This window comes from Megascapheus bottae, chromosome 10 (genome assembly GCF_031878675.1).
Source record: "Megascapheus bottae isolate mThoBot1 chromosome 10, mThoBot2.hap1, whole genome shotgun sequence".
Classification (NCBI taxonomy): Eukaryota; Metazoa; Chordata; class Mammalia; order Rodentia; family Geomyidae; genus Megascapheus; species Megascapheus bottae.
Window position 1 is genome coordinate 42874074 of NC_143518.1, and position 22350 is coordinate 42896423.

At 43.6% G+C, this 22350-nt stretch overlaps 1 protein-coding gene across 1 annotated transcript in view; it reads left to right on the forward strand.

Annotated features, from left to right (window-relative positions):
- The window catches only part of Capn8 (calpain 8), a 54746-nt gene that overhangs the window by 11113 nt on the left and 21283 nt on the right, over positions 1-22350 (forward strand). The window contains exons 3-10 of the mRNA XM_090339908.1: positions 8919-9037; positions 9536-9669; positions 10293-10461; positions 11292-11375; positions 12651-12736; positions 15203-15277; positions 16076-16236; positions 18410-18585. Of these exons, the coding sequence (XP_090196034.1) occupies positions 8919-9037; positions 9536-9669; positions 10293-10461; positions 11292-11375; positions 12651-12736; positions 15203-15277; positions 16076-16236; positions 18410-18585 (1004 nt within the window). The remainder of the gene's footprint in view (positions 1-8918; positions 9038-9535; positions 9670-10292; positions 10462-11291; positions 11376-12650; positions 12737-15202; positions 15278-16075; positions 16237-18409; positions 18586-22350) is intronic.

Consider the following 22350-nt stretch of genomic DNA (forward strand, 5'->3'; position numbering starts at 1 on the left):
TCAGCCACGGTGACTCACGCCTGTAATCCTAGCTACTCAGGAGGCTGGGATCTGAGGATTGTGGTTCAAAGCCAGCCTGGGCATTAAAGTCTGTGAGACTCTTATCTCCAATTAACCACCAGAAGACTGGAAGTGGCGCTGTGGCTCCAGGGGTAGTAGGGTGGTAGCCTTGAGCTCAATTGCTCAGGGACAGCACCCAGGCCCAGAGTTCAAGCCCCACAACTGACAAGAAAAAAACACCACCCCAAAAAAAACTCCTGTCCCCTAGCACAGGTTGGAGATGCACATGGAAAAGTGGGGAGCACCCAACTGGCTGGGTTTCAGTAGGGAGGGGCCTGGAGAAGGTGTGGCCAAGCAGGGTAAGAAGTGACCATGTCAGATGTGGACATGACCTCAGAGCCTGGGAACCTCCCATGGTCCACCGGACTCGTGATCAGGATCTGGCCAAGGTGTGCCAGTCACCTAGGTAATACAGATGTTGGGGGGAGACTTCCTGCATGGAAAGGGTGGGATGGGGATTTATGTGCAGATTCGCACACAGACTCAGGCAGACCTAACAGTATCTGTAACTTTCTTCCAAGAGGAATTCTAATTCTTTGTATCCTATCTAGAACATGGCACCCTGGGATCTCAGCAGTTCCTAGACCTGTAATGCATAAAAACTGATGTACTCTGAAGTCTTGCTTCTAGCATGGTGTTTTGCTGTAACCATAAAAACCAGATGGTATTCAGAAAGGAGTTATAGATTCTTCATTTACAGTCACAGTAGTGGATTTAGGCTGGCGTTGAGATGCTTCTAAAAGTAAAGGAACATGTGGCTTATCTGACAAACCTATTTGACAGAATCGGGAAGAATTTTTACAGCTCTTTCATTTATTTAAATATTTATAATGGCTCTTCTCATGGCTAATAGGTATTATATATACACTTTACCTCTGCCAAGCACGGGAAGATTCAGACATGAGAAGACACTTGCTTTGTGCATTATATGAATGAGGTTGTCACTTATGTGATTCCAGAGAAAACCTTGTGGGTGAATGCCTGAACGTAGAACTGATTTTTTTTCACCCCTCTTCCACCTTCATTTTGTAGGAACTCACCTTGTCCAGAAACCATTGGCTTAACCTACTTAAGTTCTACTTTAGAGGGGTCTGTCATGTGAAGGCAGCTTTCAGATACACAGAGTCTATTGCACTCAAGGACATTTGGCAACTCAAAGGGAGTACAAAGAAAGGACAATTTTAACCTGACTTACTGGGAAGGTGGAGACAGGATGATGACTCAGTCCCAGCTTAGGGGCAGGTTTGCTACCATGAGCTGTGGCTCACAGAAACACTTCCTTTGGTCCCTTGATAGAGGAGGCCTCTGTAGATAGTCAGAAGCTCTGGCAGAAGCTCCACCTATGCTTCCATGAAGGTCCTATTTTGTCCTGGACACAGGGAGACCAAGGAATTTTCCATAGTGAACAGAGGTACCGTCCCTCCCATCTTCACTAAAGCTACTTAAGTACAGCTGGGGAGCTCCACCCACCCCTTCTTAGGTACTGAGCAAGTCTCAGATCTAAAACTGCTTTGATCTTCCTCAGAAGCCCTGGCCAAGGAAGTGAGGAACTAAATTTAGTCCAAGCCAGCTTATAACTGTGTCTGATTCAATGGTTGAAACAGTCATTCCATCATTACTCAATCCAGATTCTCACATCCTTCCATTCCCTCTCATTCCAAGATGGCACTGGGTGTGTCTGTAGTCACTTGTAGACTGGCCTCTGTCTGCCAAGGTCAGGTTAGCCGGCTTCTTACCATGGACCTTCTTCTTGTGTTCCCTGTTGGCATCTCACGGGAGCTGTCCTATCCTTTTTCTGTTGAGGCCACAGGAGGACTGTGTGGGGTTTTGAAGAAATAGCCTGACAGCTCTGTCTACTGATGGCTTAAAATTTTTAAATTGTTATTATAAAGGTGATGTACAAAGGGGTTGCAATTGTGTAAGTCAGGTAAAGAGTACATTATCTTTTTTTTTTTTTTTTTTTTGCCAGTCCTGGGCTTGAGCTCAGGGCCTGAGCACTGTCCTTGGACTTTCTCAAGGCTAGAGCTCTACCACTTGAGCCTCAGCACCACTTCGGGCTTTTTTCTATGTATGTGGTACCGAGGAATCGAACCCGGGTCTTCATGCATGCTAGGCAAGCACTTTAACCACTAGGCCAAACTCCCGGCCCAAGAATACATTATCTTTTTGGATAATGGTCACCCCTTCCCTTGCTCTCTCCATTATTTGCCACTCAATGGAGCTGCCTGGGTCCAGGTAGAGCTTCTTTCTATACCGATTTTCTCTGAGTCACAGCTGGGGAGGAGGCCAAGAGGCTCTCCTCAGTCTATTTGGTCGACTCATCCTTGCCTGGGGTTTTAAAGCCCCGTATGTTACTATTCTTCGGTGTCTTACTTCCCTGTAGTTTCACCGGCAGACAGGAAGAGGGGGAAATATTAATCAAGATATTCAAGAAGTATTCCCAAACCACCACACCTGTCATTATTACATCTACACCCCTGTGTATCTTTTATATCTTTTATGCCTTTCTACTCAACTGGAGCCTATATACACTGCCATGCATCACTCAGCATTGGAGAGAATTTCTGGAAAATGTGTTGCTGTGCCAGCATCTTAGAGTAAACTTACACAAACCAAGTGATATATGCTAATCCTTGGTGGGTCATCTTGATGCCCTCAAGAGATGAGATAAACACGAGATGTATGGACTACTGCTGGTATAACATGAGATACTCCTTTACAATACATGGCTTTTTATAAATAGGAGAACACTATAAGGATCAAATGATAATAGATTAAGCAGAGCAATCAGCAACATTGTCATTACCAAGTGTTATGAATTGTATATGATCATATGTTTTGTTCCTTTATAGACCTAGAAATGCAGTAGGTTTGTTTACATCAGCTTTATAAAAAACACTTGAGTACTGGGTGAATGAGGACTTACAGTGGCTACAGTGTTGCTAAGTGACAGGAATTTTCCACTTCTGCTGTAATTGTATATGCAGTTCATGGTCCGCCAGAATATCATTATGTAGTACTTGATTATAAATCTATATATCTAAACATTTCTCCTGTTACAAATTATTCTTTTGCTCTATATCGAATGATCTTGTTCCATATCAAATGGAATATCAACCAGAATGTCATGATATAGTACTTGATTATAAATCTATATATCTAAGTATTTCTTATGTTACAAACCTTTCTTTTTCTTTTTCTTTTTGCTCCCTATCAAGTGGTCCTGTTATATCAAGTTGTGAGGTGCAGATCCACGTTACAGGTGGAAATGCTGACAACCAGGAGCTCAGCAACTTACGTGGCTTAGAGGAAGCCAGAGTCTGGGAATATGAATATGTTCCCACGGGGCTCAGAGCCCAAAGCTTTTGTATGCATCCAAGCGTGTAGGTTTCTCAAGGGTAGAGAGCATGTTGTTTACGAGCGCTCTTGTGGCAGGGTCCAGGCCTTCCTGCTCACAAGGACACTAAGTGCTAATGCGTGATGAAAACATCCCTGGTGACTTCCTAAGTCCAAAAGGAGAGAAATCCTCAGGACATGTTTTCTGCAAATGGTTGGAGGATGGTGGGAGGTGAGGGTGACTGGAATTTAAATGGAGGCAAATGTTTATGACATTCATGGGTGGGGACCTGAGAACTCTCCCACAAGCACTAATACTGGATGGTGACATGCCTCGGAGGGCCAGGTAAGCATGATCTCAGAGTCAACAGGAGGTCTAGGACTTGTAAAAGACTATAGCAGAGCTGGAGCCAGGTGTCCGGGGCCACTGTATCTTGGATGAAAGATGGCCATAGAGGAGGGCCAGATCTGCAGGCTGGGGAGATGAAGGACCTCCTTGAGTTAATGTCACCTCGGCTTAGCAATGTCTGGTTTTGTCTGTGTTCACAGGAGTGAGGGCTGACATCATTAGGACTGGGAAGGAATGGGGACTGGTATAATTATAGGGCTTAAAGGGCCTGTAAGGGGCCAAGAGTTCAGGGAGACCTGAGTCAGACACCGTGTGCTAGGGATCTTCAGAGGAATGATGCTGGAAGCTGGGAGAGGTGAAACTCACTTCTGGCATAGATGCCCAGCTTAAGAAGCAAGGCAAGTCTGCCTTTGATTGCCACGTTTTCCTTTAGCCCAAATAAGCTCACATGCAAAAAGAAAGAGGAAGCAGAAGCTCATCTCCCAAATCTCTAATAGCCAAAGACAAATTGCACGATCACCAACATCAGTGCCAATAATAGTGTAAAGCAATAGTTTGGTGTCATAGACTTATTATTTAAAAAATTTTCCTTGGTGTCAATTAGTTATATAAAAGGGCTTCATTGTAATTCACATATGCATATAACGTACTTTGATCAAATTTATCCCATCTATATTATATTTAACTCCCCTGTTATAGTCCCCTTTTAACAGTTTGAATTTTATGGTGATACACACAAATATACACACATACACACACACATATATATACATGTATATGGACTTATATTAATTATATTCATTTTATAATTCTTCCTTTTTTTTCTCTCCCAAGAAGTCTACATTTTATAATCATGGAATCTTTTCCTCCTCCCCCTCCTCCTCCTCCTTCTCCTCGTCCTCCTCCTCTTCCTCTTCCTTCTTTTCCTCTTTTCTGTCTAGATTCTTGGGTGAAACATCCAAAATTTGTCTGTGTTTGGCTTACTTGCTTACCATAATAATCGCATGTTCTATCCATTCTCACACAAATGACATTATTTCATTCTTATCTGTTACTGAATAATACTCCATTGTGTAGATGCAGCACGTTTTCTTAATTGAGTGATTGTTGGGCACCTAGGCTCATTTCACAACTTGGCTCTTATGAACAGTGCTGCTATAAACTAGGGTGTGCTGTCGCCTCTCCAATATGCTAACTTACATTCCTTCTGATACATATCCAAGACATCATAAGATCATTCTAGTTTTAGCTTTTTGAGGAATCCCAGTACTGATTTCCAGATTGGTTGCTCTGATATATAGTTCCAATAACAGAGGGTAAAGTTTTCTTTTTCCTGAATCCTCATCGAAACTTGTTGTTTGTTTACTTGATGTCTGCCACTCTAACTGGGGTGAGATGGCATCTCAGAGACAATTTTTTTTTCTTTTTTGCATTTTATTTTATGGTTAAGGATGTTGAAAATTTCCCCATGAATTTTTTTGTCCATTTGAACTGTGTGTGTGTGTGTGTGTGTGTGTGTGTGTGCACTTACACATGTATGGTGCTTTCCCCTCCCTTACACATAGGACATTAGGCAGTGACACAGTTTGGTTGTCCTATTGGGAAAGGTGTTTTCTACTGACGTCTAGTGGGCAGAGGCCAGGGGCACTGCTCAATGTCCATATCACAGAGGGCAGCCTCCAAAATAAGAGTATCAGTCATTCTAAATATCAGGAGTTGCTGGGGCTCAGGAGCCTTGCTCTAGCCTGTGACCTCTACAGGAGTTTGACTCACTGAGTGAGTAGCTTTCGGTTCTAGGTCTTGCTCTAGTCTTATATAATAATTAGAATATAAGCAGCCCTATCTTCCCCTGTTTGTGATCCTGACTACTTGCTGGTATTCAAAGTCTATGTTTTCAAATCATGTTGGACAATTTATTTTGAAGTGAATGTATCCAGTAAACACTTGGTACTTTTGTGAGAAGCATGAAGCCCACAATCTGTCTCCAGTCAACTTCCAGTCTAGTCCGAGAAGGTGATTGTCAACTAAGCTTCCCTGCCATCCAAATGCTATAAATGACACATGGAGGGCTTCAGAAGGCCTGTTACCAACAGCAGGGGGCAAGGAGGCTTCTGTGATTACTTAGCAGTAGGTGCAGAGCTAAATAAATGCCCTGTGCATACAAGCTTTTGAATCTTATTATAAGGAAAAGAAGGCAAAGGATACCTCAACTAGGATGAAATATTGAGCATGGGTTTTTTTTTTTAAAGTACTACTGTTTATTAACAAGGTCAAAATCTTTCCATTCTATTTAGATGGATAATCAGTGAAATGTTCTTTATTTTTCTCAGCTAGTTTCAGCTTGCGAGGGAGCCCCAAATTCCATTCATTATGAATGGGATGGAACTGTAAACTAGCCAATCAAATATATCACACCTCTGTCTGTGTCCAGTTCTCATTTATTTTAGATAAAATTCCTCATTCAATTACCCCATGTCAGTGATGATATAGACTGTCCCTCTACAATTTGTATTTGAAGTCCTAACACCCAGTGTGATGGTATTAAGAGGTAAAGATTTTAGGAGGTGATTAGGTCATGAGGACGGATCCCTTACAAATGGGGTTCGTGCCCTTATAAAAGACACTCTGGAGAGCTCTCTTGTGCTTTCCACTCTATGAGGTAACAGTGAGAAATTCTCATGTACAAATCATAAAGATAGCTGTCAATAGACACTGCATTTGCCAACATCTTAACTTTGGACTTCCAGTCTTGAGAGCTGTGAGAAACGGATTTGTTGCCACAGAGTGGGTACTATTTTGTTATAGCAATGCTAATGGACTAAGGCAGATGGCTTCTCACCTCTTAAAAGACTCATTTTCCACTCTCCCAAGATGGTGCCTAGATATATAGAAGACCAAAATATCTTGGTCATAGGAGAAGGGCCAGCTAGTCTAGGCAGCTGGGCACTGACCTTCTAGACACATGATTTATGAATTGTGTGGTCTCTTCCTGATCCATCAGGGTGCACTGGAACTTCCCTGGCTGACTCAGTCTCGCCTGAGTGCTGGACAGAGCTGCTGACATGACACCTTGCACAGTGGGTCAGTGCACACACAGTAGCATACCGTCTCTACACTAGACATCACAGCCTCAGAGACTAGAGAGATAGAAAGGCTTGTCCCAGGAGCCAAACATAATCTTCATTGCCAATAAGGCCAGGAGGAGTCACAGAGCCCTGCAAGAAGGCCAAGATAGACTTCCCTTCCCTTTCCTTTCATCCCCTCCCCCCCTAACCTTCCCCTCCCCTTCTCTCCTCCCCGCTCCTCTTTTTTGCATGTGCTAGTATTAGAGCTTGAACTCAGGATCTTGTACTCCCACTGGGTTTTCTTGCTTACAATTGGTGTTCTACCACTTGAGCCATGCCTTCAAACTGACCTTTTGATGATTATTTGGAGATGGAGTCTCACAGACTTTTCTGCTTGGGTTGCCTTGGAATGGTGATAATTCAGACCTCAAGTTCCTAAGTAGCTAACATTATAGGCATGTGCCACCAGCACCTAGCGTCTTTTTGGTCATTCTTCTTTGTCATCTAATATGGGCCCAACAGCTTCTTGACTGCTTTTGTAAACTTAAACTGTGCTCAAGGATCAAGGCTATATGTCCTTACTAAAAGTCCACACAATTGTACGATAGGCTTTGAAGCAGTAGTTTCTAAAACATTTTGGAGCAGTAAAAACCATGTCACTCCTTCCAAGAGAATTTTTAGAAAGGGATCACATTCATTTGTCCATGTCCCCTAGACAAAGCATCCTTGCACAGCATTTCGACAGATACACTAACTGGCAGGAAACCAGATGTCTTCATATCTATGGCATCTCCTCAGAGCCTCTGGGTTTGAGGCAGTGACTGAGTAGACCATGTAAAATGTCAGGAGTAAAGCAGATGAAGAGAAAATTAAACCCTCCTCTGCTTGGGCTGACCTATTTGATGTCAACAGTTGATGGATATTTTGTTGAAGGGCCTCATTGTAATGTAGGGTTTGCTCTGAGTGAGCTGTGAAGGATCTCAGATTGGGAGCAAGAAATTCACCTCAGAAGCAGCTACTCTGGTTCCACTGAGAAGCCATGTGGCAAAGATGTGGCAGGGTGGTCACCTTGTACGCTCCCAGAGGACTGCGTGTGTGAGTTCTTCCTACCTGTTTATCTCTTCCACCACAGACAGCAAAGTCCCTGATGCTGGCAGAGGAGGGCTCTAGCAGGTCCAGTGCATGTCCTCATTGGGATTTCACCACACTCTAGTATACTCTTAGGGTGAGAGAGATCTGCAGGGAAAATAGAAAGAGGCAATGGTAGGCAGTAAGAGGAACTATTCCTTCATGTGATGTAGAGGTCACTCAAGGACACTGGGTCCTTGAAGATGCTGTGCCAAGAGTACATAGCTGGATGTGAGTAAAGTCACATCATATCCAAGATAGCAGCCCCCAAGCAGAGGTTAAAGCTAGTGATGCCCAGTGCCTATGTGACTCATTGATCTGGACACTAAAGTATGATGATGACATCCCAGGAAATAGCATTCAGAGGTGGTGGTCTGCTTTCAGAGATTCACATAAATGAAGATCTTCTGTTTGCTTTTGAATTTAGTTGAATATCTGAAGTGATCAACACTGAGGTCCAGGAGTTTTAACCTTTCTTGACTTTTATTTCTTCTGCTTCATATTATGGTGATTTGATGTTAATTAGTACCTCCAGGGCATTATAAGCAATGAGGCAAAGAAGACTCACACCATAATCTCACAGTGAACTCTGCAATACAAAAGGGCCATTCTGAGTCCATGACTTTTATCCACGGGAGCCAGGAAAACACACACACACACACACACACACACACACACGCACACACACACACACACACACTCCTTCAGCCCCATTTATTAGTTGCCAATAAAGAGACCAAAGAGACTAATTTTCCCATTTTTGATTCCACTGACTGAGTGCCTAGAAGACGTGCCGGGAAGGGGTTGAAACAGAGAGGAGTGGAGAAGTTACACTGTGAGAAGTAAATTTGTGTTCTTTGTAAGTCACTCAGCCTCAGGAATTTTGTTCTAGCAACAAGAAAAGGTGAAGTCAGACATGGAAGAACTAGGACAGTGAGGTCCTGACCTGACCAATGTGTGTCCCCTATGATCCTCTGCAGGTGACTGCTGGCTTCTGGCAGCCATAGCCTCCCTCACCTTGAATGAGAAGCTGCTTTATCGAGTAGTCCCCAAGGACCAGAGCTTCCAAAAGAACTATGCAGGCATCTTTCATTTTCAGGTACCAGGCCTTGTGTATGGTCTTCCTGACTACATTCCTTATCTCAGGTCCCACCCCCAGGTCTTCTGAATCAGAAATTCCAGAGGGTGAGGATAGTTATGTGCGTTCATCAAGCCCTCCAGGTGCTTCTGATGCACCCTGGACTGCATCCATATCATCATGCCTATGTCTACACCCTGGGTATCCCCGGCTACATAGCCATGAGGAAAGCACTTTGTATTTTAAAGTCAGAAGAGGAGGTCTGAGTCACATAGTGTTTCTGGGGGTGATGTTGGGGAGCATTCTCTTATCCACTAACTCAAGAGACCAGATCAGATGTTTCCTGGCACATGTGGCCAGTGGCCGTTCTATGTGCATGGATGAGGAGACATAGATCCTTTCCTTAAGGAGCCTGAAGATCAGACCCCAAGACTGATAAGACAGAGACTCCACTGAGAGCCAGTGAAGAGCTTCCTGACCTCTCCCCATGTGAACAGTCCTGTGCTTTCCTATCTCTAGTTCTGGCAGTTTGGAGAGTGGGTGGAGGTGGTCATCGATGACAGACTGCCCACCAAGAATGGACAGCTGCTCTTCCTCCACTCTGAAGAAGGCAATGAATTTTGGAGTGCTCTGCTGGAGAAAGCCTATGCCAAGTAAGTGGGCAAGCTGGGAGCTCGGTGACTCCGGAGCCTGCCTGAGGGCTTTCCCTTGCCCCTTTCCACACCTGGCTCCCCACCCCAACTCAGGGTGGTATAGCCAAATCTTTGCAGTACTGGACAGGCTAGAGAGAAATCATCCTTAGGGAATGAAGAGAAATGAAACATTTGTGCTGAAAGTTTAAGATTTCGGCTCTGCACCTTCTAAATATGTAGATGAGGCAATACCTGCCTCTCTGGGCCTTAGGTTTTTTTCCCGTTTTAAAGCCCAGTGTAAGTTCTTAGGACATTGTAAATTCTTAAAACTGATGGTGATGAAGAAGGAAACAAATGTGCTGTGATCCTAAACACAGCAAAGTTTCTTCTCATTGGCATTTAATTTTCAAAGGTTTCTTTCTGGTTCTTTGAATTAATGTTGTTTATGGATACTCTTTCCTGTAATGCAGTTTCCTTCCAGTCCTATTTCCAAACCAAGCCTCGGCCAAGGTCTAATTATTTTCCAGGACTGGAGTCAAAAATCAGCAAAAGGGTCTCCTTGATCTTCTCGATCATAATATTCTAGGATTGTCCCTTGGTTGTTAATGGCAGAGGGTGATGCATTTTTCTTTCTTTTCCAACAGGCTCAATGGTTCCTATGAGGCTCTTTCTGGAGGCTCCACAATTGAAGGGTTTGAAGATTTCACAGGTGGCATCTCTGAGTTTTATGATCTGAAGAAGGCACCAGGCAATCTGTATCCTATCATCCGGAAGGCCCTCCGTTCAGGATCTCTGCTGGGCTGCTCCATTGATGTGAGCCAAGACATGTCTCTTTGTCCCTTTAACTCAGGTATGAAGAGGGAGGGATGGGACAGAGGAAAGAGGCCTAGGAAGGCTTTTGGTAAGCACAGTCTAGGACATGCTGGGCAAATCTGGTGACATATTGGTCCTCAGTGTGTGGGAGCTGGTGAAGATCTCAAAAGTAGACAGTAATTGGTATTAGCTGCATTGTAGGAGGCCCAATTTCTTTCCGTTAGAGTCCCCATAGTGTGGCTAGAAGTGCCCTGAGAACATAGCTTGTTTCCTGAATCCTGGGCCCTGCCTCTTTTTGCTAAATGATTTTGGAATTTCAGACACCAAATATGATGATTGACAATACTCAGTGGGCGCTGAGATTCCTAAGGGACAAGGAAGAGGTTGTGAAACCAGGCAGAGACATGGCCTGATAGGAAGGGACGGCTGTATGGAACTCTGATGTGGTTTTGGAGTCTAGAGGCTGGAGGCCAGCATCCCCACAGCTCTATTGTTCCCTCACCCTCTGACTGCTCGCTTTTCTTCTCTTGCTGTCATTTCAGATAATCAGGTATCAGGGGCCAGGCTCAGAGAATAAATGTCTGGTGGCAGTTTTCAAGGTTGGTTAGTTGAGCCATGCTCCAGACTTGGCAACCACTCAACACCTGTCTGGCCAATAAAGAAGGATGACTGGAGAAGGCTCTATTTGTGTGTAGTTTATTGCTGCACCTGTGTGGCGTGTCTTTGCAAAGCCCCCTCCCAGTTGTGTGATGTGTCTTTGTAAAACACCACAGGACTGGTCTCAAAGAGCTCAGGTTCATCTGTGCTAAGTGAACTTTCTTTTGACTCAGGTCTCCAGTGCAGCAGAAGCAGAAGCCATCACCAGGCAGAAGCTGGTTAAAAGTCATGCATACTCTGTCACTGGAACTGAAGAGGTAAAATTAGGCAGGAAGAGGGGAGAGGGCAAATATAAAGTGCTAATGCTATAAATCTAGGGCACTCTGGAAAGAAAGAGAGGAGATCACCACTAAGAAGTTCACAGTTCAGTCCCCGTTTGCACAGAGCCATGAGCAGCAAAGGGACTAATTCTCAGCTTCTCAGAGATAGGAATCCTAATCCCGCTGAGCTCCAGCTCTCTGAATCTAATGAAATGCAAGTTCACTTCCAAGGTATGGACAGGAGAGTTTGTTGGTTACATTTTATACATATCCCAATAAAATATGATCTACAGATAAAGCAGTGGAAACTCATCAGAGTCCCCCAAAATGAGTGGTAAATTCCTTCCCCAACTTTCAGTATAAGATATAATAATGAAAAGTATGTAGGTAATTATTTAGCCCAAGTAAAAGCATGGCCTATAATTTTCATTACTTCAATCTCCTATATTCAGCCAAACAGATTTAAGGTGGTTTAAAATCAAAATCATAGACACAATCAGAGCATACAGCTAAGGTAAAATTTATCAATGTAGGTGAAAGGCTGTGCTACAGCTGAGGAGTTGATTTTACTTTGTGTTTCCCAATGGCCAATGCAAAAAGAGAAATGTAATGGATATTCTAGCTCTTATTGTTTATTATAATGACATGAATACTTATTTCATGTACCTCTAGTCCATGAGTATGTTTTTAAAATCAAGTCAGTTCCAGAAATACAACTTGAATATGCATGTGAAAACATTGAGCAAGGTCATAGGGAAAGATACAAAGGAAATTAAGATAATAAAGGCCTAATAGAACATGGTGCTTGGGTGTGTATAGGAATGCAAGCATATGCATAGAGGTAGATGGCGGCTCATACATGAGTGTTCAATAAATTGTAGGGTCAGGTAAAAATCCTAGATTATTTTCTGTTCTTATAACAAAATACCCGAGACTGGCTAGTTTATAAAGAAAAGAGATTTATTGAACACATGGATATGGAGGCTGGGAAGTCTAAGACTGAGTGATTGTGAAACATTTATGCTACTTTATAACATGGCAGAATGATAGGTGGACACATTTAGAGACAGCTAGAACTCACTATGGTGAGAATTAATCCAATCCCTTAGAAAGGCACCAATTCATTATAATCTAATGATCTTGTGAAAGCTCTACCTCCAAACAAATGTCATCACGAGTCTGGGAGGGGACAAGTTGTATTTAACCATATATTGTTAGGGGAGACATGAGTGCAAAGCAGATGCTTTGTGTGTATGTGTATGTAACTTGCAGGTGGATTTCCATGGTCGCCTAGAGAAGCTGATCCGGCTCAGGAACCCATGGGGTGAAGTGGAGTGGTCGGGAGCCTGGAGCGATGAGTACGTTCCTCTAGACCTTCCCATTCTTTCTGTTTCTGACTGCAGGAAGGTGGCAGGTAACTCACATGGTAACAAGGCCTACATCCTAGAGAATTCTGCAGTACTTTCTGTTCACAGCTTGTTCAGGAAAGGTTATTAAATGCTTCCAAAGTAAAATAAAACCATTTGCCTACACTCTTTAATTTTGGATTTCTGCTTTGGCCTTTAAAATGTGGCAGTTCCTTTGAATTTTGTTTAGCACAGAGGGTTCACCTGTTTTGCTGTCCACAATGCAGTGGTAGTCCAAAGGTCAAATCCATCACTCCGCTCTGCTCCTCCCCCTCAGTGAACACACTTTCTTTGACAAAGGCCAAACTTCTCCTTGGTACTGAGAGGATGGGTTGGGGCCCCGGCAGGCAGCCATGAATGGGGGTGTTGTTACCTCCATGAGCTCATGACTGGATGGTTATTGATCATTTGCTGGAGAGCAACTTCTTGGATACGCCTCTGTAGTGGTGAGGTTAGTTCAGTCAGGGGTGGTGATGTTCTGAGACACCTATACCCTGGAAATGATGTGCCCAGAAGTAGGAGGATGGGGAGGACAGGAAGTCGTTTCCAGGCCTGGGGGAGGTTGATTGGTACCAGAGTTGGAGTTGCAGTGCACTAGTTTTATTCACCGACAGGCACCGGAAATAAGAATGGCCATAATACTTCTCCTCTCCCAGTCTTCAAGCTTTCAACAGTCAGAGCTAAAGCTTGGTTCATCCATATCCTGTGACATCACCAGGACTTTGGAAGAGAACTTGACTGCATTGAATGATGGCATTGTTACTATCTGGAACTACTGCATAAACCTGGTTTCTGTCAGAAAAAAAACATGTGCCATTGGAACCATGGATATGGAACCTATATGAAAGACTTTTCATTCCACTAAGATTGAGAACGCCCCCAAACCTCAATTCAGCAAACTTTCTTGAAAGGATAACATGGCCAAAATGAAGTTTGAACCCCAGGTTTTGGTCATTAGCTTTTACTGATGTGCAGCTGCCTAATGGATTTGTTTGACTTTATTCTCTCTCTGTGATGATACCACCCAGATTCCTCATAGACTGGGAAGGAACTAGGCATGGAAACAAAGGTTGGTGAGGGAGACAGGGTCAATTTTGGGAGTTTACATCCTGGCTGCTGAAGAAACAGTGTACTTAATGTCTGAGGTGCCAACCTGAAAGTTCAGCTAATGTCTAGCTAGATTTTTTTTTTTTACTATTGGGAATTAATCTCATGGCCTCATGCTCCTCACACATGCTAGATAAGATGATTTGTCTTTTGCTTTTATCTCATTTTTTAGATAGGGTCTTGCACTTTTGCTTTTGTCAGTTACCTCTGCCTTTGGATTATCTAGGATTGAATACATGAATCAACATACTTAGGTTTTTGTTTTTTAAAGGATAGGCTCTTACTAACTTTTGCCTGGGTTGGTCTTAAACCATGATCCTCCTATTCTTAGTAGATGCGTGTGGGGGAGGGGCAGTATATTATCTTGAAAACAAGTTGCAAATACAAGATTAGGTTAGATCTCAAATTCTCTAATATGTTCCCTAATCCTTGTTTATAACAAGCTTATGCTGAGATTCAGTTCTGATTAATCAAATGTTTCAATGAATAAAAGAAAGCCCCAAGAACTCTTTCCTTAAACCTTGAGCTCTTAGAAGCCAACTCTAGCTGGGTAAGCTGGACTTGGGTTTGCCAGCTTCTCTGACAGGGAAGGAGGGTTTGGGCTTTGCTGAAAATGTTCAAAGAAAGGTTTGCCTTTTTATTACTTTTTAAAGATGGAATCTTAATACAGCTGTATTATTTAGACATTGCACACATATTTCATGAAAATGTAATGTTGCAAAGGTCAGGTGGCTCAAGATGGCATTTAAACAATGGACATGGCTATTGTAATGGAAAGGCTGCTCGCAGGAGGCCTCACAGGAGGCATTATTACAAGGAAATTGCCATAAAACTGTGCCTCCTGGTTTTTCTTGCAGGCTCAGGAGATGGACTGTGTCCATGTACCTAGTGCTAGTCAGAATCTCTCATAATACATTCCCCACACTGACAAACCCATGGGAATGACAACTTACTAATTGACACTGGAGTACCTGTCCTTCTTGTGACAGGATCTCTTGCATCTTCTTTCTTTAACTTCCTCATTCCTGTGGTCAGGGGCCAGGGAGTCTTAATTGGAAATGGAAAACTTGCCCAGAAAGTGAAAATGAGAGCAGTCCGTTATGTCTCTGTTGCATATCCAGAGTCGTCCTGCGCTGCCACATCCTCAGCTTCAGCCCCCTGTCCCCCTGGGCAGTTCCACATGCCCAGCCCAGCCTGCTTCCCATCTGCTGATTTGGGGGCATCTTATTTCTGGGTTTTCTTTGTGGGTATGGCGGGGGGAGGCATTTAGCTTGCTCTTCAGGAATGACCACCTTTGCTTCTCTTTCCCAGTGCCCCGGAGTGGAATTACATAGATCCCAGGAGGAAGGAAGAGCTGGACAAGAAGGCTGAGGATGGCGAGTTCTGGTGAGAACCTGATGCTGCTTCATGCCAAGACTGGTCCAGGTGGTGGTGGTGGTGGTGGTGGTGGTGTGTGTGTGTGTCCAGACACTACCACACCTGGAAATGCAGCGTGTGTCTCAGTCCAGAGGACTTTCATTCTTCATTCTCCTGCCCACCTCTTTTTTATTTTTATTTTTTGCCTTTCTGAGACAAAATCTCTTACATCTTCTCTTGCCCTAGTATAATTCTACCTTTTGTACTTAGGTCAAAAGTATTGAAAACCACATTTCTGAGCCCTTATCATGGATTGGCCATCCACATATGCGCCTTTTTAATGAACCCAGAACACTATGTCTATTTCTTTAGGTCTGAGACTGACCTTACCATCTATACAGGCTGCCTTCCTGTACTACAGATGCTCAGGAAGAAGATTCATGGTACACCTTGAACCTAGGAAAGCTTAGACCTCTCTAGGCTGGTCATGTTTAGAATCACAGAACTATGGGCTTCGAGTAAACCCAGCCTAGAGGAAGGGGCTGTGTATATATCACCTCCTGGGGTCTCCTCCAGGTTACAGTTCAGAGATGTGAAGAGGCTTCTGGAGGACCTGAGAAGCTAATCCTAGAGGGGAATTTGGACAATAGTCTCTGTGTGCTTATATCAGTGGGCGAGAAAAGATTCATTCAAGTCAGCTTTGAGGCTACTCACAGGGTTAGCTCCTGTGTCTCAGGAGTGTGCCTTGAGTCACCCTTCTAGCCCAGTCCCCTTGACTCTGGTTCCTCCGCCCCTTTCCCTTCGTTCCCTGCCTCCCGTCCCGCCCAGGATGTCATTTTCAGACTTCTTGAAGCAATTCTCTCGCCTGGAGATCTGCAACCTATCTCCAGACTCTCTGAGCAGTGAGGAAGTGCACAAATGGAACCTGGTGCTTTTCCATGGCCGCTGGACGCGGGGCTCCACTGCTGGGGGTTGCCAGAACTACCCAGGTGAGGTGAAGGGCTGCCTGGTGGTGTCCTTCTTGAGCTGGGGGACATTGTATACGAATCTTTGGATAATGCCTTTGTACTTGAGGCCCTGCTTTCCCTCCTTCCCCTGGCTAGGAAGAAGGGCAAGGAGGATTATGGTAGTGCAGTTAATTGCTTGAGGCCTGATCTCAGTTCTGGTATACAAATCACCCCTACTTCACCTACCTGTCCCTACTCCCAAGAGGCATGTGTCTTGCTAACCCAGCTAAGGGCTCTTGTTCTTCTCTTGGCCTGTTGATCTTGGGGACAGAGTGGCTGGCTAATGGTGTGCTAGAGGACAACATTGGCTGTTTCTACAGATGGCACCCAGCAGGATGGAGGGGATTGGGATGGCACACATAGGGCTCAGTCCTTGGCGGGGGGTCTATTCTGGTGCAAACCATGGCTTCTGTGCCAACTTTGGCTCGTCACCTTATTAAAGATGCATAGAGGTCATGAAAGGTCATTAATATGTACATAATAGGCTCCTCCTAAGTTGACCCTCCTAAGGCAGCACCTGAAGAGGCAGTTCTGGTAAAAGGACCCCACATCTCTGAGGAGGAAGCAAAACCTGCGCTCTCCACCTCCATGCTCCTGGCTGGTGTGCTGTGGACTGTGCTGATGTCTGTTGTGGATTTGTGTTATGATTTGTGTGTAGGCAGGGGTGGGGCTTGTTGTACTTTTCCTCACCCTAGTGCATTGCAGGGCTATGTTCAGCACCATGCAAGTCAAATCATCCTAAAATCCTGTGTGGAGGCAGTGCTAGGATCTCTACCCATATCCAGCAGCAGGGAGCAGATTGGGACAGACAGAAAGGGGGAGCTCACGCCCTGCCCTGATGATTAGGCTAGCAGACTGTGAGACCCCAGGGACAGTTTCTTTCTCCAAGCTTTGGTTTTCCAGTCCTCAACATACGGTAGTTAATTCCTACCTTCCTACCTCAAGGGGTCTCGGTGAGCATGGTATTATGGAGTGCATAGGGAAGCACTTCGTAAACTGTGTGGAGTTGTACAAATGGGTTGTATTATCTTTATGGCCCATTCTCTTCCTCTGGTACTGTTAAGAAATAAACAAAAAAATGTAGGGATTGCTGTAATGCGGCATTTGGGAGAAATTAAAATATGCTCATCATTAGCAAGCTCTTAGAAAATGCAGAGAAAATTTGCATGGATCATTCTGGGAACTCAAAAGTGTAGGGGGAGGAGGCCAGCGTACCTGTACACACCAAATCATATCCCCTCTGTGTTGCCAAGTAGCTGTCAGGAAGAAATGGAATGCTCTTGCCTTTGGGTAAGGATGTAAGTACAGAAGATTACCACATTCTCTTGTCTCTCCTGGAAACTGTAAACACTTGGCTTTAAAATCCTACTACACTTGAGCCTTCCACTTAAAAAAGAAATCTGGAAGTGGAGATTGTGGGAGATAAAATTGAATAAGTTATTGTTCTTGTTAACCACCAGTGGCCCTTGGTCACTTGCCAATGCAATTGTTATTTCATCAAGTGGTATCCATGCATTATTAAATGACTTGTCTTGAAGGAAATGTGTCTCCTCCTGAGTGTCAAACATCATTGTGTGACACCCCAGGGTGGTGGACAGAGGATTTTTTTCTCAGGGATGCTTTGGGTTGGGATCCCAGCTGGAGACTCTCTGAAAGAGAACATATGCTAATCACATGGCTTTCTAGCCTGTCAGCCAGAGGCTTCTTTGGTAGCTAGACTCTCTTGAGATTGTGTCACAGGGATATGCTTTCATTCAGCAGTCACTCTTTTCCTGCTTAGTGCTGTCCAGCTGAGAACAGGGACTGGTGCCCCATTTTTTCCAGGAGGTCTCAGAGGTTACTCCCTATCAAAGCTCAGAGTAGCCCTGGACTCATGGGATCTTGACTAGCTCCAGTCAAGCAAGTCTGGGTTCTTGATTGGTCATTATGTGGACAAGTGTTAACTTTTCAAGTGCTATGGGCTGTGTGTGTTTGTGTGTGTATGTGTGGGTGGGACAGGGAGATAGGTGGCTGACTCATTTTCCAAGGCCTGCTCAGCAGGCACAGTCTAGCCTGAGATGCTTTTATTAGGATGATTGAGGTTCTTTCCTTCTATTTTGTTCTTCTCCCTCTTCTCTTCCCCACATGGGGAAACCCATCACTGGGGGACTTCCAGCCACATACTGGACCAATCCCCAGTTCAAAATCCATTTGGATGAGGTGGATGAGGACCAAGGAGAGCACAATGGTGAACCTTGCTGCACGCTGCTACTTGGCCTGATGCAGAAGAACCGCCGGCGACAGAAGAGGCTCGGACAGGACATGCTCAGCATTGGCTATGCCGTCTACCAGGTACTGCAGAGATGCGTCCCTCCTCTATTGTGTACTCATGTTGAAGGTTTGGGCCAGTTATTGGACTCCATCTTTCCTGTTGCTTGAATACTCTTGATCCAGTGTTGTCTTTGTTTCTCTAAATTCCTCTGCTAGTGGCCAACCTGGGATCTGAATTCCACAATTAGAGACTCATTCCTATGACGTGAGTCTCTGTTGTTAATAGTGAAATGTCCAATTCATTATATTTTTGCCTGTAATCAAAAGCTCCATGCAAATGCATGGAATAGATTTTTTTTTTTTTGCCAGAACGCAGGGCCTGAGCACTGTCCTTTGGCTTTTTCCTCAAGGCTAGCATTCTACCACTTGAGCCACAACACCACTTCTGGCTTTTTTCTATGTATATGGTACCGAGGAATCAAACCCCGGGGTCTTAGTGCATGCTAGGCAAGCACTCTACCACTAGGCCAAACTCCCAGCCCAACAGATGGTTTTTTAAACAGAGGTGTCTTAGGGGGATAGGATCAAAGAGCAGTAGGGCAAAAGCCCTTTTAGTGATTTATGGCCTTACAGATTGGACAAGGGGACTTGGACTGGATATAGGAGCCAAATATACATGTTTTCATGAACTACATATTGAGGCCCTTGGAACACATAGGGGATGAGATGGGGTGAGGGAAGCCACATAGCCACAAGTAGTTCTAGTTTCATATTTAAATCCCTAGCTGAATATGGTATTTGTGTCTGGTAAGTGCCTACCCAGTAACTTGTCTCCTAGCTAAGTTATGAGTTAAAGTGAGATCCTCAGATATTCACAGCTTAGCCAGGAATAAGTAAGAGTTCACTTCTTTCTAGAGGCAAAGACTCATAACAGAAGATTTCATAGTGAGGTTTTTTTTTAAAAAAAAATGTCTTAAAAATGAATTTCTTGAGGCAAAAAATACAGTTCTAATCAGAAAGACCAGATCAGGCTGGAAGTTTAACATATCAGAGTAAATTAATCCCTGAAAAGGAAGCATTGTAATAAGAAACCAAGATGGAAAAGCATAGCTAAGCTTTTGCCATACTCCTTCTGTTCTTTTACTTACCATAGATTTGAACTCAGGGCTTGTGAAGCAGCATCCTGCTGTACTACCTATGAAAGATAAGTGTGTGTGTGTGTGTGTGTGTGTGTGTGTGTGTGTGTGTGATGTTAAAGAATTGGAGTTGGGGGCCAGATGCTATTACTTCACACCTGTATCCTAGTTACTTAGGAAGCTGATATCGAAGAATTATGGTTCAGTCAGCCTGAGTAGAGAAACTCATGAGATTCTTCTCTCTAACTACCAAAAGCTGGAAATGGAGATGTGGCTCAAGTGGTAGAATGCTAGCTTTGAATTTAACAAACACACAAAAAAGCTCAAGGACAGTGCCCAGGCTCTGTGCTCAAGTCCTAAAATAGACACAAAAATAAACAAATACATAAGTGAAAAAGAATAGAAATTGGTAAGGATTTTCTACTGTATGACAGGAGAGAAAAATTAAAATACATAAGGCCCAACTGTACTCCATTTTAGCAATCTAGTTCTATGTAAATTATAAATAATCCAACAAAGACTCATAGCTTACAGGCATAAAAACCTGAGGCAGACTTTTTTTTTTTTGAGAGGTTAAATCTTGTAGTCTTTATTAAAAGGCCAGCAACTACATGGTAGATTCCTGTCTCAAAGTCCAGCAGCCAGCAAATACACCTAACACAGCTATGAAACAGGCCAGAGAGGAAAGAAAGAACATAAGCACGAATACCCATTTAGCTCCAATGGACAGCTGAAGTAGGACCCCATGGTGACTGGAGAAGAGCCAGGAGACAGGACACAGGATATGAACTTGAATACATATGGCATGGTATGATGGTGTCTGAGCTGGTACAGGCCTAATAGTATCAGATCAGCTCAGGGGGCAAGGTCACAGGAAATTCCCAGCCCCAGGCACTGGACTGACAGGTCTACTAATGTATCAACCAAGTGTCAAATTTTACTGAGTACCTACTATGTGTTAGGTGTGGTTCTGGGAGTTAGAGGGATAGAGAAATGCCCCACAGTCATAGTTGTCAGAGTGCTCATGATTGAAAGGGGGAAATCAGAAACACTCATCTGACCACAGGGAAGGCCAGGTCTGCCATGATGAGATGGCTATAGTGCACTGGGTATCTCGGCTCCACATGGGAGAGACTTTGACCAGAGATTCAGGAGATGGTCTAGATTGCAAAAGTGGAGGAAGGAAAGCAGTCTATCCCCAGGGGGTTCCATGTGCTTCTTTTTTCATATAATTTTTATTGTAATTAATAGAAGGGTTACATTACATTCACCAGATGGAAGGTGCATTGCTTCACATACATTGATACCCTTTCTCATGTCTTGGTCCCCATTTCCCTCCCCCCCACCTCCACCCTCATCTTGTTTTCCCCCCTTTCCTATCCAATTTCAAATAACCAAATATACATATATACAATATATCAGATAACAAAGTGAAATACTGTAACAATATGAGATAACCAAGGGAAAGCAAAAGAGATGAGAGATAACATAGTACATTAAGGATAACAATCACTCATTATATGGATTTTGTTTCTATAGCCTAGAGGTCCTTTCATTTAGCGTCATACTGTATGGCCTTATGTATCTAGGTTTTGCTCTATTGCAAATCTCTGCTAGAAGAGTCCAAGGTTTCTACTGATTATGGCAAATGAGGGAAACCATTGAGCCTATGTTCCTTTGAGTCTGGCTTACTTCACTTAATAAGATTTTTTCTAAGTCTTTCCATTTCCTTACAAATGGGGCGATATTGTTCTTTCTGACAGCAGCATAGAATTCCATTGTGTATAAATACCACATCTTGTTGATCCACTCATCAACTGAGGGACATCTGGGTTGGTTCCATATCTTTGCTATGGTAAATAGTGCTGCAATGAACATCATTGTGCTAGTGGATTTAGTATGCACTTGTTTCTGGACGGTTGGGTAAATGCCAAGTAGTGGAATTGCTGGGTCATAGGGGAGCTCTATGTTCAGTCTTTTGAGGAACTGCCATACTGCTTTCCATAGTAGTTGAATGAGTTTTCACTCCCACCAGCAGTGTAGTAGTGATCCCTCCTGGCCACATCCCCTCCAGCATCTGTTGTTATTAGTTTTCTTGATCCTGGCCATTCTAACTGGAGTGAGGTAGAATCTTAGAGTTGTTTTTATTTGCATTTCTTTTATTACCAGAGATGTTGAGCATTTCTTCATGTGTCTATAGGCCATTTTTGTTTCTTCTTCAGAGAAGAAGTCTTTGGCCCATCTTTTGATGGGATGATTGTTTCTTTGGAGATTAGTTTTGGAGTAATTCAATTTTTGGAGCCGTTGATAAATTTTAGATGAAAACATTAAAACCCTGAAAAAGGAAATTAAGGCAGAACTGAAGAAATGGAAAAACCTCCCATGCTCCTGGATTGGAAGAATCAACATCATGAAAATGACAATCTTGCCAAGGGCTATCTACAAATTCAACGCAATACCCATCAATATCCCAATGTCATTCTTTAAAGAAATAGAAGAGGCAATCAAAAATTTCATGTGGAATAATAAAAGACCCCGTATAGCAAAAACACTTCTTAGCAGAAAAAACAGCACAGGAGGAATTTCAATACCAAACTTTAGACTCTATTACAGAGCTATAATAATCAAAACAGCCTAGTACTGGCACAAGAACAGGCCTGAAGACCAATGGAATAGAATTGAGGACCCAGATATTAAACTACAGACCTAT